This window comes from Nelusetta ayraudi, unplaced genomic scaffold (assembly GCF_046127955.1).
Source record: "Nelusetta ayraudi isolate G7.1 ecotype Tasmania unplaced genomic scaffold, CSIRO-AGI_Nayr_v1 ptg000033l, whole genome shotgun sequence".
Lineage (NCBI taxonomy): Eukaryota > Metazoa > Chordata > Actinopteri > Tetraodontiformes > Monacanthidae > Nelusetta > Nelusetta ayraudi.
In genome coordinates this window covers 3,886,056-3,903,409 of record NW_027466083.1, presented here as the reverse complement: position 1 = coordinate 3,903,409, position 17,354 = coordinate 3,886,056, and the positions used below count along the sequence as shown (strand labels likewise).

The following is a 17,354-nucleotide window of genomic DNA, read 5'->3' as shown; positions in this document are numbered from 1 at the left end:
ACTTCAAGAACGTACGAGTCTCGTCAAGCAAGTATGGTCATACTGATCCCAGTAGCGTTACCAATTTTTTTTTTTCACTTGTTTATCATTTTTAATTTTTTGTCATTTTCCCCCCGATGATCTCACGGCAGAATGATATTCATTCTTGGTTTGTGTTATTCCTTCTGTCTTCAAAGAATTCAGTGAGAATATTCTGTTTTCCACCATTACAGATTATTAGCAATTTTCTCGCAATAGTACAAGGCCATAATTAGGAAATGAATGATAATTCTATTTGGACAATGTCTAATTTAAAAAATATATATATATATATTAACTTGGTGTAGCTCTTGCGTTACTCAAAAGAAACGCATCAGGCATTGGTCGATGACAGAATCCTACCGCCACCTAGTGGACGAAATCTGAATCAGCGGCAGTTGAATCCCATCATGCTTTGCCGTACCCGCCGACCTGTAAGCTCGGCTAGCTCTGGTTAGCTACCGGGAGCGGACATGTTGTACCTTCCCTTCCCCTAACAAACATCGCTTTTCAGCCAGGGACCCATATTTTAGGGGCTAAATTCGGAGCGTTGAGCAACCATGGACGCCGTCAACGCCTTTAACCACGAGGTGAGTCCACATTCGGGCTTGCTTGCCGGCTTGAGACGCCGGAGACTTCGAGCTCTGGAGCCTGCGGGTCATGGTGTTGTGATGCTCTCACGCTAGCCGAGCAGGTCCGACCGTGGGCCTTGCTTAAATGGACTTGTGCACCTGAAACCTCTCCTGGAGGGGAAGCCGAGTCACCGCTCGTGTCGTAAATTAAAAGTAACGTGCAGTCGGACACACACTAAACGCCGAAGCGGTGCACGGGATTCCGCGTTCTGTAGCAGACACATGCTAGCACCATAGTTGCCCAGCTCGCAGTGTCGTGAAGAACCGGGCCCCGAGTTCTTAGCCGAACCCTATTGTTTGCTCGCTGAAGCATGGTTACCGAACTGTTTTGTCTTCCTTGATTCAACCGGCACACACTCCCTCATCGTTTCGGCACCCCCAGGGTGCAAAAGACGACTCGTTCCCTTGCTATGTTGGTTTAGCTCTGTGGCCAACTTACTGAAGGCCTAAGAACTCCAAAGTAGCCCATTCAACAGACCGGTCAAGGCATTGGTTGCTTTAAATATGAGATGCTTCATGGTCCGCCACACTCGTTTATGTTAATGGGCAAACTGTTTTCCCTCGCAGGAAATCACGAGACCGTGACGCTCGTTGATAAAGGTTAATATTCCATTACACTGTAAAGTGATGCCTGGTAAAGAGTGATAGAAGCCACATTGGAAGCTATTGTGCCATGCAAATGCAAAACCCTCCGTGGTTATTGTTTGTGTTTGAGTTTCTTCTACACGAGGTTGACAGTCTGAATAAGTAGCGCCCCCTCTTGCGGCTCTGCAAATAGAAATCACCCTGTGCTGTGCTTTACTCTCATCTTCTTCACCAGTTGTTCTCGTTGATGGACTCAAAGCCTCCAATATCTCGGGCTAAAATGATCTCCATCACCAAATCTGCCATCAAGGCTATGAAAGTAAGAGCGTGTGAATTACATTTCCTTCCATTTAATTCACACTTATTGACTCTGCGGTTTTCATGAGCCAATAAAACAATACTTGCCTGCTTTGTTTCCTTTCCAGCTTTACAAACATGTGGTCCAGATTGTGGAGAAGTTTATCAAAAAGGTGAGGTGAAACCAGTCAGCATCTATCCATCATCCAGCTTCTCATCACCAAAGCAGAGTGAATTCTCACGTCATGTGTCTCTTTTTCCTTATCTCGGCAGTGCAAGCCCGAGTACAAGGTAGCTGGTCTATACGTGGTCGATTCCATCGTCAGACAGTCCAGACATCAGTTTGGTGCAGACAAGGATGTTTTCGGCCCAAGATTCACCAAAAACATTATGGGAACGTTTGAGAATCTCTGCCTCTGCCCAGTAGAGGACAGGGTGAGGATATTTGCTCAGATTTGTTTTGGAGAGTTTATTGTTGTGCAGTAGTAGCACAGTCTTAATGTTCCTCGCTATAATGCCCTCCTGTTTCACCTTGCAGAGTAAGATTGTGCGAGTCTTGAACTTGTGGCAGAAGAATGGCGTTTTCAAGATAGAGGTTATTCAGCCACTCTTGGACATGGCAGCCGGTTCAAGCAGCGGCGCCGCACCCTTCGCAGGCACAGATGGGCCAGGTAGGTTTTGTCAAGTTTGCTGCTTTAGTGTATTTTGACCAGTTCGGAATGAATGTGTTTGATTGAGTCGGGCAACATTTGGCACATCAGCTCAAACACTCATGCCTGCTACGTTTCTGCCCCTTAGGTTCTCCGCCACCTTTTGCCAAAGAGCCAGTTACTGCGGTAACGGCCAACTCCACCACTCCATCTGCTGCTCAGCTGCAGAACTCAGACGCCTTAGCTGCTGTGGCCCAGCTCATCCAGTCCACACAGGGTCACCAGGTGTGTTGACGGGAAGCGCGGTGCAGCGTCGCTCTCCTTGCATCCCCGTTAAATCCTAACCTGTAACTTGTCTTTCCTCCTCCATCGCTGGCTTCCTCAGCTGCAGCAGATGCTGCAGAACTTTCAGCAGCAGCCAATGAAGCCAGATTGCGACACCCAGCCACCCAGCCATAACATTCAGTCTCATAGTCTAAATGTTGCCCCTAGTTTGGGCTTCGCCACCACGCAGCCTCCCCTGCCCTGTGAGACCACTCAGCAAACCACAGCTTTTGACAAGGTTAATAGTGCGCTAACTATTTTCAAATCCAAATGAACCACTCGCTCATGGGTGTAATTAGTTGAAGATGCATTTTACCCAATAAACTCTGTCTTTTAGACGTTGCTTGACCGTTTTGACTACGATGACGAACCAGAGACTGCGGAAGAAGCCAAGAGGGATGAAATCACACCACAAGCTGTCTTGTGAGTCATTTGATGCATGTATTTTAAGATCCAGCGTTTTGCCCCTCAGTTGCTCCAGTGGAGTGGCCGTGCTCAAATAATTGTCCTAAAAATATTATAGATATCCAGTAAACGGCACACTCAGGCTTCTGTGTAAAGACTCTAGCAAAAACCGAGCGGCTTTTGCTTCCTGTTAATACTGATGCTTTGTTGGACCACCGAAATCTTCGGAAGGGGACAAAGACAGGGCGGTCATGGGGAGGTGATATCGCTGTTCCTTGGAGATGGTTTGATTTCCAGAACTGCGTCCTTCAACATAATTTCTAAAAAGTAGCACGCAAAAGTATTAAAGGGGGAACTTTTCTCATTTTCTAACGGGGAAAATCACAGACAGTCGAGAGGCGCTCGTTGTTCGCAAACATTGGTAAAGTGAATTTAGTCTTATTTGAAATATTGAAGGTTGGCAACTGATGCAGTTTTTTCCTCCTCAGTCTGCCTCAGCCTCAGGCCTTCATGCAGCAAATGGAGCATCAGAAACCACAGATGATGAATATGTTGCAAGAACAGGTAAATGTGTAAACTGCAGATGTTAAATGTACTATTCCTAGAAGTTTTGCAGCTTGTCGCAACTGGAGCCATCGCTGCTTCCTCAGTAAAGTTAATGCCCCACAGTTCATGGGTCCTAATGCAGGAAGGTGTCCGCAGTGCGCACTCACAGTGTTTATTCTCCCTCTCTCTGATTCTCAGATTTCTCTCCCTCCCAATGGGCAGCCTCAGCTCTATGGTCTACCACCAGGACAAAGCTTGGCAATGATCCCCCCTGTTGGCCATATTTTACCAGGGCAGCCTCTCCCTGGCACTGCTGGGCTGCCTGGCTTCCCAGGGGTTTTCCCTCCTCAAAATGCTGCGCAGCAACAGGTAGACTGAAGTTTCTGTTGAATCATAAAAATTCTGAACACCAATAGGCCACAGGTGCGTACGAGAAAGGCGCCACCCTCATCAAACAATTGCAAAAAAAAAAAAAAAAAAAGCTCTTGGTTTAGAGTTTATTTTATAGTCTGTATATATGAAAAAAAGCAAAATTTGAAGGAAATTTTTTGTACTTTACGCAAATTCTAATCTATGTATTTCTCACAACATAGGATTTGCCAATGGATATTGAGGCTCCGTTGATGGTGGATGGTGTAGCTGGTCGACAGTCACACTCAGGCTCCAGGTTAGCGACTGAAACAGGATGTGTGGCGCTGCCCCCCTGTGGCCATCCTGCCAATGCCATTTTTTTTCTTCACAGCACAACGTATATTTGGAAAATCTGAAATTGTCTCCTCTGCAGGTCTCCCAAGCGGAGGAGGTCGCGGTCCAACTCCCGCTCACGACGATCCAGGCACAGGCGCTCGCGCTCCAGAGAGCGCCGTCACCGCTCTCGCTCGCACGAGCGCAGAGACCGAGAAAAAGAGCGAGAGCGGCGACAGAAAGGCCTTCCGCCATCCAAAGACGAGACACTCAGTGGTGAGTCATCATCTGCTTTTGACAGTTGCCGTTATCTCAGGAAAAAGACTGAGCCGACGCAATGGACTTTTTGTTTTTTCATGTAGTTTAATAGAAAACGATTTTTGCCTGTGGACAAAATTGGTTAGGTTTAAAAAAAATGTGTTTTCTATTACAGGTACTGTGTCTTTATAATTGTTTGTGTTTTTGTTCAGTTTGCAGTACTACTCTCTGGGTCGGGCAGTTGGACAAAAGAACACAGCAGCAGGATGTTGCCTGTCTACTGGAAGAGTTTGGCCAGATTGAGTCCATAAATGTCAGTGAGCTTAACTGGAGAACATCAAGTCTCTCACTTATTGCTCAAATTTCCTCTGTAATATGACCAATGTTGCATCATACGACGGTTGGTGTGCTATTAATTTTCTCTTCCTCCTTCTCTACTCTTCAGATGATCCCTCCACGTGGCTGTGCCTACATTGTGATGATACACAGACAAGATGCCTATAGGGCTCTGCAGAAGCTCAGTAGAGGATCTCACAAAGTCAACCAGAAAGCCATCAAGGTGAGCGAGCCGCCAGACGCATTTTCACTGAATAAAGGGTAACAGAGTAGGAACGCTAATGTCCGTGTGTTTCCTTCACAGATTGCGTGGGCTTTAAACAAGGGCATCAAGGCTGATTTTAAACAGTACTGGGACGTGGAGCTGGGTGTCACGTACATTCCGTGGTCAAAGGTCAAAGAGTCTCAACTGGAGGAGCTAAGAGAAGGAGGGATCTTGGATGTTGACACCTTATCGCCAGGTAGAGGAAGAATGCACGCTTGGTGCACAAATATAAAATCATTTCTTCCACATCTCGGCCACTGAGGCTGATCCGTGATTGTTTGTTCCTCCCAGAGTGGACCAGTACACGGAAGATGCTTGAACCTCCGGAGGAACTGACCCAAAACGGCCGGTCGGAGCCGCTGCAGCACGACGAGCAGCAGGCCGTGCCTGTGGCTGCAGCAGCTCCTCCTCTCGCGCAGGTAAACCTTCCAGCACTGTTGACCTTCACCTGACCTCTGACCTCTCACTGGAGCTGTTTGATGATGCCGCCAGGCATTTTCTGAATCCTGCAGCAAGTCAACTTGTCTTGTGATGTCTCCAGGTTCCTCCCATGCAGCAGCCCATGGTGGGAGTGGGCTCCCTCCAGCCCCCTGTGTTTCCGGGTCCGATGGGAATGCCTCCGCCTTCCTTCCCTCCAGGTGTACCCCCGCCTCCGTTCATCAGACCTGGATTCAATCCCATGCAGATGCCTCCAGGTAGTGTCTCCCATACCTTCTGTCAAACCTTTTGCGCCTGTTGCAGTCTTCTGACAAAGGAAATCAAGCTAAATTGAATTGTATGAATGTCTGGGTTGTTGAGCACTGTTAATTGATTTTTCATGTCTCTGGTTGCTCCCAGGGTTTCCTCATCCAGGTGCGATGGGTCCTTTAGGCCCTGTGCCCCCTTCCAAAGGAGGGGTTGAAGACCCACTGTTGGACCCTGCAGTTATTAACAACAGGAAAAACGACGAGGTCCTGGACGGTCCGAATATCTTTAACAACCAGATGGGTCCAATGGGTCAGTCGTCCAAATTTTTGTTTTAATCCAGATTTTTCCCGTCAGTCTCGTCACTGAGATTAATAATGCGTGTGTCTCCCTCAGGTAACCAGATAGGTGGTCCTCCAGGTCCTCCCCCTGGTGTCCCTCCTGGAAACCTGCAGCTTCCCTCCGGTGGTCTGCTGGGCGCACGGCCTGGTCTGATGCCACTGCAGCGTCCTCCAGGCCCTCCGCCGCAACACATGCAGCGTTTCCCTCCAGCGCACGGGCCACGCCCCCCACCTCACAATGTGCCACCCATGCCCCCGCAGATGATGCCCAGAGGGCCACACCCACCGATGATGCATCATGACGCGCCGCCACCAAAAGCAGGCTTTGGGCCGCCGCCTCCACACAACATGAGAGCTCCGTTCCCTCCTCATGGCCATGGCCCTCCTCCTCAAGGCCCCCCTCCTCAAGGTGGTGCTCCTCAAGGCCCTCCCCTTCAGGGTCCACCTCAATGCCCCCCACTGCAGAGTCCTCCTCAGGGCCCTCCTCTTCAGGGCCCTCCTCTTCAGGGTCCTCCCCAAGGTCCCCCTCTTCAAGGACCACCACGTCATGGCCTTCTGCGTCAAGGCCCTCCTCTTCCAGGGCCTCCTCCTCCTCAAGGCCCTTCTCCATTTTTCCGGCCAGGGGTCCCTCATGGCCTGGAGGGTCCAGAAGAAATGGATGGCAGGCCCTTCAGGGGAGATCGGCCAGGGTTCCGGGACCGAGAGCCAGAGAGGGACAGAAACTGGGATCGAGACAGGGATCGAGAGAGGGACAGAGGATTCGGTGGCGGTCGGCGGTCTTTCGGTGGCGACAGAATGGATGGGAGAGAGCGGCTCGGCGGCTGGCAGGAGGAAGGAGGCAAACCGCCGAGAGGCGGATGGGACAGAGATCGGGACCGGGAGAGAGATCGGGACCGGGACCACGATCGGGAGAGGGATCGAGATCGCGACAGAGACCGCCGGGACTGGAGGGAGAGGCGGAGCAGCTTGGATCGTGACCGGGGACGAGGGAGAGGCGACGACAGCGAGAGCGATCGTGGTCGCTGGGAGGGAGGAGACAGGGGAAGGGGAGACAGAGGGAGGGGGGCGGACGGGAAAGAAGGGGACCGGCCAAGGCGGTCGGAGCGGAGGGAAAGGACCACTCGGTGGGACAAAGACGACCGATTGGCTGAGCTGGAAAACATGGACAGGCTTCGGACCCCTAACAGCACGGAGCAACCTTGTTTGACTCCCGGGGAAACTCCAGAACCCATTAAAGAGCCAAGTGTAGAAACGTCTCAAAAGAAAGCGGACTCTGAACTTTTAGCTCCGCCTTCAGAGGTCACTGGTCCTGATGAGGAGCAGAAACCCTCTGAGCCTTCAGCTGCAGCTCAAAATGAGCCGACGGTAACACAAGAAGAAACGGCGTCGTAGGCTGGCTCACTGCTTCAGTCGCCAGTTACTACTGTGCACCTTTAAAAAAATATATATATATTTTTTTTTTCTTTTTTTTTCTTTTACAATGTCTAACCTCAGCTCTTGGCAGAGAAATAACAGTTTGTCAAATGGTAATTCATAGTTTTTGGCACTGTCATGTTTGCTTCAAAAAAACTAAACAAAGATCATGTTGAGATGTTGGTTTCCAGAATCAGAGGTTCACGCTTAGATTTGGCTCGGTGTCTGTCTTCCGAAACATTTGACCACTTGAAAATCAGTCGGGATACTGAGTCTGGCCTCCTCCCTGGTCGGTGCCCGTGTGAAAGCGAGCTGCGATTTTGCATGTTTACCCAACGTTTTCCATCTGAAGTTCATTTAAGCACATCTTTTATGTTTTTAATCAAGTCGGTTGACATGTTAAAGGAAAGTTAAGTATTTTAAGATATTCATTTGTCTTCAAGGTTAAAGTTGAATACCAATAGAAGCTCCCTCCAAGGCTAAATAGTTTCATTTCTAGTGTTTGTTTTAATTTGCCAACGCACTATATCCCACAACAAATCTAGCATTCTTCATTTGCCTGTTATAGCCCATCCAGGGTTTTTTTTTGTATGGTATTTGCAACCTTACCACCACTTGGGAACGATGGCAAAAAGAACTATTGTTGATATGTGATGGAAAAATGAGTTCAACTCCTCTGACTTGATTTTTTTTATTTTAAACTGCAAGCTGGAGCAGACGCCGCTGTGGATGTTGGGGTAATTTGCACTGAAGGTTCTATGTGAAGCGAGCTCTCGATGATTGTCCCCACCCACACTTCTGTTAAGGTGGAGTAAAGATTGGTTTTGTCGATATTCTAACCGACACCTGGTGCTGTAAAACAAGTCTCCACTGCTCTGTGCACGTGCTTGAAGAAACCCACTCCTAAGATGTTGTTAGATTTCAGTGCATTCACATTTCTCCACGAGCCGAACTGGCCCTCTTTTGAAACTGTGAAAAGGAAGTAACACTCCATTCACTCTAATATTGATCCAGGGTTCAATAATGCTTACTATTACTTTGATCTCATTGTCACATCTGCATATAATTTCATTAAAAGTATTCCCAAAACATTTTATGCACAAATTCACTTTCGTTAGCTTTAAAAATGTCAGTAAACCTGAATGAATCCTTTTGCTTTGTGGCCATGATGACTTACTGGCTAAGAGGCGTTACAGACAAAACATTTCAATGTGAAAAGAATTGAAGACGATGAAAGTGTTTGCCCTGTCAATTGGTCACACAATAAACCTGATGATGTTATGTAAACTGTCTTTTTGAAGTTTGAGACATTGATTCGCAAAAACAACCATTATGATTTTTGAGCAAGAAAACTCAAAGGGAAGAAAACAACATTTTTTCAGCTTTTCAAAATGAGTTGAATTTGAAACAAACATATTCAGAATAGAAATGATATGTTGCTTAAACTGATGACACATCAAGGAGGCCATTGAAAGAAATGAAATTGAAACTCTGAAGCTTATGGTGTCCCGTCGGTGAATAGTTTTGTTTCACAGGACGACGGATCTAAATTGAGGAGCTGAGTTTCCTTGCTTGGAACTCACTGCTGTAAATATGCTTGTATCACTGATGATTGAAAGGTGTTATGCTAATTGTTTTAGATCTGTTATTCATTTATCAGAACTTTTTTTTTTTTTACTTGAAAACAACAGCTGCCTTTGGCTTTACCTTTCCTTCTTAAACTCCAAATGTTTTGAAAGTTGTTAGATGTTTCTACACTTGTTAAATAAATAAATAAATAAATAAATAAATAAATACAAATCTCATGGATACAAAATCTTCCATTTCCAGCCATAGGAATTGTTTTTAATAAAGTATTTTTGTACCAAGTCTGGTTTTTGCCTCATTTGTTATTCTACTGATGTTCAACAAAAGAGCGGTTGAAATTATTTCACATAAGCCCTGCTTTTAATTTTCTAATCGTGCTTCCATTTTACTTGAGCCCTCCTATTAATGTGCTACATAAATGAATAGGGCGTGGACTACATTATCATCATGCAGAGGAGTTACTTTAAGTCCAGATGGAAACTAATATTTCAATTCTTAAGTGTCCTTGATTTAAATGTACACATCTACAATATTGATAATAATATATTCGGTCCTTCTTATTTTCTTTTTCTTACCGAATGACGTTATTCATTCGGGTAACTCAGGACTGGTCGTTCCGCCTCTCTAACACACTGGGACCAATTAAAATGACTCATAGTGTTTGTTTGTTCATCCTGATTGGTGTATCTTAACATTGCGCCCGCCCACAAATCATTAGCTTGGTTGTCTGACGAGCACAAGTACGTCAGAAGAAACTTGGACGTCCTTCGATAGTGCTGCAAAAATGGTGCTGAAAGCCGTCTGCGTGCTGAAGGGAGCCGGTGAAACCAGTGGCACCGTGTATTTCGAGCAGGAGGAGGTAATTTTATGGCGGATTGTAACTACACCAGCGGCATACTTATTTTCTAATGCGCCCGCGCATCGGTGCTGGGCTAAGTGCTAAAGGAGCTAAGAGTGACTTGAGCTAGCCTGGAGTAGCAGCGCGCTAACTGTCATCGCACGTCGAAATTGAATGAAAGTTCGCCACGCTTTTGTTGAGTCAACGTCAAACAGCTCGGAGCTGAATACATACTCGTTTATTCGTTAAAACACCGGAGTTGACTGCCCGCGAAGCTTGTCGTCGCAACCAGACGTTTTGAACGTTATGACTTTGAATTATTATTATATGAATTATCGTTTCGTCGTGTTCGTTCGTTCTCCTTCAACCAAGCCGAGCCAAGCCAAGCCTGCTACCCCTAACCTTTTATTTTTTTTTATTTTATTTTTTTTATTTTATTTTTTTTACAACTATTGCACCTCCGTGGCCAGAGTCCGTGGGCCATCTGCAGCATGTGCGTGTGTTGTACTCGCCTGTTGCATAAGTTCCGCGTTTTCAGCGTGACATTGTGTTATAACATAAGAGTACTAACCTGGCGTATCGAGTCGAATCAGACACTGGCGGCAACTGTTTGGCTTGATTCTCCATTACAGCAGCTCTTTTATGCAACCGTTGCCTTAAGACGTTTGGAAACGGTCGATGAAGGATATGAATATGTATGGTGTTTATTTATTTTATTTTTTTGCTGAATCATTGCCCCACTGCCCTCCCCGTTTATTGCCTCAGTATTTGCTGTTGTTGATAAGGGTGCAGCGCCTTTTCTGGGCACCAGGCCACTTTGGACATTTCAAACTGCTGGTTTTAAATAAGAACAAGACGCCCGAATAACGCGTCGAATCGTACAGTTAACTACATGTTAACCCGCTGCACGTTGATCGACTGGTGGTGTTCTTGGATCCCCCCCACCCCCCATTGATGTAGCTGGGGAAATTGGTTTCAAATGCTCAGTGTTGTGCAGCAACAATAGAAGTTTATTTAAACCGTTGAAGCGCACAGTACACATTTGTGTTGATACAAGTGGGATCATTAACTAGGGTGCCTGGCGACTTTCAGCTTCAAGTCCATTGCACCATCTGGCGTTGACAGCTCGGTCGTGTGCTTGTGTTCCTAAATTTCTTCTGCCCCTGTATCATAAACGTTGTTCTGTGTTCTCACCAGACTGGCTCGGCCCCTGTGAAGCTGACTGGAGAAATCAAAGGTCTCACCCCTGGTGAGCACGGTTTCCATGTCCATGCTTTCGGAGACAACACAAATGGTGAGCACTCGTAATGGGGATACGGTTAAAGTTAGAAAGTTTTCTTACCGCATGTCATGTATTTCTCACACTCTGAAGTGAATGTGTTTCAAATGACAATCGTGTGTTTTCGTGTTTTTTCTCTCCGACAGGCTGCATCAGTGCAGGCCCTCACTTCAATCCTCACAACAAGACCCACGGTGGTCCCACTGACGAAGAGAGGTTAGTGCAGAGGCTTCACCAGTGCAAAGCTAATGAAGTCGGTTGCATCTCAAAATCCATGAAGAAGCTTAGGAAAAGCAGTTCAAGTGATTATTTGTTCCCAATGGAGACTTGCATGTTTGTTTTTCAAAGCGGAGTAAACCTTGTGTATACTTGACGAGTCTTTAACTTTAACCAATTTGTTTGTTGTTTTCATTCTAACCCATTTTGTTTTTTGTTTTTTCTTCTTCTCACACTCTTGCTTGTAACCCTTTGTAAACAGGCATGTCGGGGATCTGGGCAATGTGATCGCAGAATCTAATAATGTTGCCAAGATTGACATCCAAGATTCAATGCTCACACTCACTGGCCCCTTGTCCATAATTGGCAGAACCATGGTGGTGAGTACAAAGTGTCTCTTTTTCTATTAGACTCTTTGAAAAAAGCCCTTTGGACATGTACATATATTTTTTTCATAGGTTTTACAATAACTTCCTAAAAGCTGAACTACAACGACATGTATTTGAGATTTGTCTCCAGTGAAGTGTGTTCACCTTCCTTTTTCTGTGCATTTCCCGAAAATGTCGCTTGTCTTATGATACTTCCCAGTATTTATGAACAGCCGTCAACGTCTGAATAGACTGTGACTTGTTGTCAATATCATATCATATTATTTTTCCTCCATGTTCAAAGATCCATGAGAAGACTGATGACCTGGGCAAAGGAGACAATGATGAGAGTAAAAAGACGGGCAATGCCGGTGGACGTCTGGCCTGCGGAGTCATCGGCATCACTCAGTAAACAATCAGCCTGTTCCCCTCAAGGAGTTCTGGAAACGTTGCAGCACTTAAAAATGAGACCAAACTAGCTACTGGTTGTGAAAGTTTGTTTATTTCACCATTCTGGCTTTTTGAATTGTCAGGAGCATAGACGGGCCAGCCTTACCCTTATTTGTTCTGGAGAGTTGTATGTGAAAGATTATATATATATATATAAAGATATCTCCTGTTAGTTTTTGTCCCAAAGAATTGGTTACGCACAAGGCAATATGGATTTATGCAGTCAAATAAATTGTGAGTTCATCAGAATCTTTGACTATTCTGTCTTTCTTCTTTTTTTTTTAAATTTTTTTTTTTTTTTTTTTAACATGGTGGCTGTATTGCAGCATATCAGTGCCCTCAACCCCCAATAATGTCTTATATTAGGGCGAGTGCAGTTCTAATTGGCTTTATATCTTGCCTAATGGATTACATTTTCGTCAGTTAGGATGTGCCAATCGGATGAATTAAGGCAGATCTAATTTTATTTTCTCAAAATTAAAGGCCCAATCACTTTTAAATGATCAGATTCGGTAGAGTTCAGAGTTTAACATCAGAAGTAAAGCATTTTACTTTACTTGAAGGAAATTATTTTTGACTAGTTACTTTGCTGGCAAACTGTTGAGTCTGACAGTTTGCGGTGGCAAAAAAATACCGTTTGTCAGGAAATTTCCCCAGACGGTGTTCTAAGCACAAAGCAACCACTAGAGGGCATGGGTCCAAACAGACTTCTGGACTAGAAGTGAATTGGCCGTGTTTCCTAAAAGCATAAATGTAGTCATACAGTTGATGCAAAAGGCTTTTAATTAATTGAGCAGGAGTTTTGATCTTTGCAGGGTTTTTTTTTTATTCCTGACTAATCTGACACAATGTGCCTGAAACACACAATACGTCAGTGCCCTTTGTGACATCACAGAGAGACAATTTTCTGAGCTGTGATCCAGCACTAGAGACGTATACCGCACAAAGTGCTGAAATTCTGCACTGTATTTAATTTTGTAGAACATGAAACACTCGCACAAACAAACAGATACAACAATATAAGAATTTATCCATTGCTCAATTATTTATTGATCAAATGAGTAGGACCTGCGACATCAAGCGGGGCAGGCTCGATGTTCCTCGGAGGAAAAACAATAAAAGCTCGCTGTTGTGCTCAGACGGCGCTTTAAGCAGCTGTAACCGCTAGAGGGCGTAATCCGTCCATTCTCCGTTCACCCTTCCAACATGACAAAGAAAGCTCTTAATCGAGATGACTGAGATACTGTAAGTCTGTCTGTCATATTAGCGGCTGCAACGGTTCGAAGGTAATGTGATCAACACTTTATCGTCTTTCATTCTGAAACAAAACAAGCGAGTTTGAGTGTCGAAGTCTTTTTCTTTTTCAATTCACGAAACCAAACTGAACGCGTGCGCCTCAAACTAGCGAAATGACGCGTGGCACGTGGCGAGCTGCAGCAAGTCGTCACAATCAGCTGAGTGATTGCACCTGCTGCCTCTTGAGTGGACGATGTATTGATTGTACAGTGTGTGTGAGCCGCAGTGGCACCTGCTTTGCTGAATAGATGGAGGAACCTTTTGATGTTGCTTTTGATTGGCTGTCAAAGGTTGTGATTTACCTGCGACGGTAAGGAACTTTTGACCTCGTTTCAAAAAGGGTGCGGCAGGGCATTTAAAAAAAAAAAAAAAAAGGCTTTTATTAGCCACACATTTATTTATGTGTGGCAGCCAGCATATGCATTTTTCAGGCCCAGAAGTTACAGGCCGGCCCAATACTGCTCACACAGGTCGAAATATCTGTATCGCTGTCGACAGATGCAGGCAGCAGAGCGTGAAGGCAGACTGACTGTAAAAGGTGGTATAAATAGCCTGGGAGTGGAGGTGATGAATAATAGAGACTACCACCGCTGCTGACAGTGAAGGAGAGAGGCTGTGACAGCAGCACAGTCCAACAGGGCACCGCTTGGAAAGAAGAGGGACGAGGAAGACGAGACAAAGGTTTGTCCAGGTTGGTGATAGACAACAGACCTCTTAGATTGCAGCTTGAAAACACTGACATTTTTACTTTGCACCATGCACACCACCTCCGTGTCCACATGCATAGATTTTTTCTTTTCTTTTCTTTACTTTTTTGTAGTCAATTTTGGTTACACATCAGCCAGCACTGAGTGTTGAAGAACTGGCTTGATCTAGACTAAGAAAAGTGTGAAGTCGTTACGTAAAATCAGAATGTGCTTGACTGTTTTATCTCCTTCAACAAGGCTTGAATTGCCCTGAATTTCAATCCATAGGTCCTTCTGACCTACAGCAGAAAGCAATTGAGAAGAGGAAATAAAGGGAATGACTGCGACTCCTAGCTACTATCAGATGAAGCAGCATTAGTGTCATTCATGTTAGAATCCCCCCCCCCACCACACACACACACCCACACCCAACAACACACACTGCATTGAATTGGTCCCCTTGAGTGTAAAATGTTCCTCCTTCATCATTTTTGCAAGTTTTGTTTCCTCACATTTTTTTTTTTTTTTTAACTTAAAAAGCCTTTTTTCCCTCTGATGTGCCACATTCATGCTGATCAGCATTGAGTTAAGTATCCTTGAGCCCGCCTCAGACCCAACCATACAGCCACAAGGCAACAGGGCACGACCTCATTTTACAGGAATTCCATCTACAATAGCCATGGGTCCTACAAGAATTCTTTGAAATTTTGACAAAACCAATCAAAAGCTGACGCCTGCCGTCGCTTTCAGATCGGAGGCATCTGATTCCATCAAAATGCAGCAAGGAGGAGCCGTGAGCGGGAGGCCCTGCTGCTGCTGCTGCTGCTGCTGCTGCTGCTGCTGCTGCATGATGCTTCCTGCGCCCCGACTAACGGCACTCAGGTGAGACTTAAAACCCTGGCTGCGTTTCTGGCTCCAGTGGCCAGAATCAGTGCAGAGGTCACCTGAGGGCAGCCACTTGTGCTCCTTGCACCAGGAGTCAGGAGCCAAACTGGTGTTTGCTGCGAGATGACTCACTGGTGGCAGTTCCACTTTTTTCGATTGACGCGTTACATAAGCAGGGCGGGAGTGAACTTCGCCCGCATTCGTGTTTGTGACACTGTCGGCTCGCGGACTTGTTTTTGCAGGTTGTCCTTATTTAACAACGTTACGGATGCTGCTTGGTGCTGGCTCGCGAGAACTGGTGCGGTCACATTTCCAGAGATGTTTGAGTTCCCCCCTCAGGCCTGCAGCGGCAGACGTATGACCAAGTTCTCCTGCTGAAGCTGCTCTGGACAGGCTTTCACTCGTTAACCTCTACTGTATTGTTGGCCTGTACTACAGGTGAGTTTCTATGCACTAAACTAAACATCAAAATGACTTGGACAAACTGCAGGGTGAAAGTCAGCTTTAACTTGAGTATTTAGGGACTCTGTGCAATCTTGCAATCGAGATCCATGGGACAGTAAGGCTGGCTTGTCGTAATCAAGGCCGATCTTGTTTCTGTATATTTTCCCTGCCTGCTGCACCCCCCCCCCCCCCCTTAAAAATCATTAAACACTGCACATCTGCTCAATGTGTGAATCATATTCCGTATTCATGAACTATTAGACATATGACAACTGGGTAACTGCAAGTGAAAAATGAAGCTGTAACAGAAAAGTTACAGTACATAAATTTGACATAAGTTGCCATGGCAACGTCATGTCACACTTGTGCTGTGACACATCTCAGGGTGAGATCATTTGGAAATACAGTTCACTCAATTCCAATTATTCTCAGAATATTTGCCACAGGTGGTTTTTTTTTTGAGTTTGAAAAGGTTTGACTGGTTAGGCTGCTAAATTCATATAGTTGCTGTACTCTTGTGTTGCAAGGGACGTCATCTTGCTAAAACCTGCAATTCTGAGCTGGATGGAGCGGTGCTCTTGCAGCATGTAGCTAAATGTTGGTGCTAAATAAAATAGACTAAAATCAACATTAATATAATAATAATAATAATAATAATAATAATAATAATAATAATACATTTAATTTATCAGGCGCCTTTCAAGGCACTCAAGGTTGCCAACAGTTGTCAACAGTTAAAAAATAAACTGCATATGGAGACTTAAGACTGATTATTAGTGTGATGCAGTGCATCACAAATGACTGAGGTGTCTGAAAGCTTTTTTCCCCACCCCTGCATGTAACCAGTCCTAAAAAGGAAAAAAAGGAAAATGCCTATAAAGTGTCAGTGAGCCCTCTGAGAGCGCAAGCTGTCATGCAGATGCTTCATGTTACTGTCACCCAAACGCTGCCCATAGTTACAGTGAATTGAAACAATTTTTTTTCTTTTTCGTCTTGGCCTGGTTCCTGGTCTCACTTCCCTTTGGTACTGAAAGTGCCTTGGTCGTGGGTGAAGTGGCCTTGCCCAGGGTACCACTACAAGGTAGTGTGGCCGAGCGGTCTAAGGCGCTGGATTAAGGCTCCAGTCTCTCCGGAGGCGTGGGTTCGAATCCCACCACTGCCATAGTGTCTTTTGACTATGTTGTCAGGTGAGATTGGTAAAGCTGACCTTATTTTATCTCATCCCTTCAAATGTGTTGCTTTCACTTTGTCCAGAGTGTCTAATTAAAGCTGATATAAGTTTTTTTGGAGCTTGAACCTTTGAGTTTTGTCAGTTGGCAACAATGAAGTGGGTTTTAAAAATGCAGCATCTTTAAATAAGTGGAAGTAAAAAGATTCCCTCTTATCTTTTTTTCCTTGCAATGCCCAGTTGGCTCATTTCAGGCTTTCATGCTGATTATAAGAAGGTCGTTCAGTAAAACAAAGATAGATGAAACAATTATGTGTTGACCGGTAACCTTTACCTTTATAAACAATAAAATAATTACCTTGCTACCATAACTATGTAAAATAATAAAGAAATATTAAATAATAACCAGCTTAGGTATCACTTTATTCGCTTTAACTGATTAATTGCACTACAGGTGATAATATGAACACATGTATTTTGCTCCAAAGTGTAAAAATGCCGTCCCAGATGTAATGTTTTGAAGCAAAGAACTTTTTTTTTATTATTATTTTTGATTGGACACTGCCATGCCGGGTCGAGGCGTCATGGTACATGGTGCACCGCTGACATAGTGGAGATATTTTGGAGAGTGGAAGCCACAGGTCAGGGGTGAGATGCCTTAAATGGTGCCTGTAGTGTGAGACATGGTTCGCTTGGCAG

General features: G+C 45.1%; 2 protein-coding genes and 1 non-coding gene across 3 annotated transcripts; all 3 read left to right on the top strand.

Annotated features, from left to right (window-relative positions):
- The first annotated feature begins 399 nt into the window (after window positions 1–399).
- On the top strand, window positions 400–8,728 carry scaf4a (SR-related CTD-associated factor 4a). Its single transcript, XM_076031643.1, has 19 exons — window positions 400–608; window positions 1,471–1,554; window positions 1,661–1,705; window positions 1,806–1,967; window positions 2,071–2,203; window positions 2,331–2,467; window positions 2,568–2,744; window positions 2,844–2,929; window positions 3,400–3,475; window positions 3,656–3,826; window positions 4,051–4,124; window positions 4,242–4,417; window positions 4,612–4,712; window positions 4,845–4,958; window positions 5,040–5,196; window positions 5,292–5,419; window positions 5,542–5,695; window positions 5,838–5,996; window positions 6,081–8,728. The coding sequence occupies exons 1-19, from the start codon at window positions 579–581 to the stop codon at window positions 7,415–7,417; spliced, it is 3,501 nt and encodes a 1,166-aa protein (XP_075887758.1). The 5' UTR covers window positions 400–578; the 3' UTR covers window positions 7,418–8,728.
- Window positions 8,729–9,727: 999 nt separating this feature from the next.
- Window positions 9,728–12,425, top strand: sod1 (superoxide dismutase 1, soluble). Its single transcript, XM_076031644.1, has 5 exons — window positions 9,728–9,884; window positions 11,061–11,157; window positions 11,289–11,358; window positions 11,621–11,738; window positions 12,031–12,425. Exons 1-5 carry the CDS (start codon window positions 9,810–9,812, stop codon window positions 12,136–12,138), a joined length of 468 nt encoding a protein of 155 aa, XP_075887759.1. The 5' UTR covers window positions 9,728–9,809; the 3' UTR covers window positions 12,139–12,425.
- A 4,142-nt stretch (window positions 12,426–16,567) lies between these two features.
- trnal-aag (transfer RNA leucine (anticodon AAG)) lies at window positions 16,568–16,649 on the top strand. The gene has a single exon. It is a non-coding gene; the product is annotated as a tRNA-Leu (tRNA).
- The last annotated feature ends 705 nt before the right edge of the window (window positions 16,650–17,354 follow it).

What these genes read in the sequence shown, in the direction of transcription:
- scaf4a (XM_076031643.1), top strand. Translation starts at nt 579, where the DNA reads ATGGACGCCGTCAACGCCTTTAACCACGAG. An exon ending in TCAACGCCTTTAACCACGAG is followed by an intron (nt 609 to 1,470) that starts GTGAGTCCACAT and finishes CTTCTTCACCAG; the next exon opens with TTGTTCTCGTTGATGGACTC. An exon ending in TCTGCCCAGTAGAGGACAGG is followed by an intron (nt 1,968 to 2,070) that starts GTGAGGATATTT and finishes TTCACCTTGCAG; the next exon opens with AGTAAGATTGTGCGAGTCTT.
- sod1 (XM_076031644.1), top strand. Translation starts at nt 9,810, where the DNA reads ATGGTGCTGAAAGCCGTCTGCGTGCTGAAGGGAGCCGGTGAAACCAGT. An exon ending in TTTCGGAGACAACACAAATG is followed by an intron (nt 11,158 to 11,288) that starts GTGAGCACTCGT and finishes TCTCTCCGACAG; the next exon opens with GCTGCATCAGTGCAGGCCCT. An exon ending in TAATTGGCAGAACCATGGTG is followed by an intron (nt 11,739 to 12,030) that starts GTGAGTACAAAG and finishes CCATGTTCAAAG; the next exon opens with ATCCATGAGAAGACTGATGA.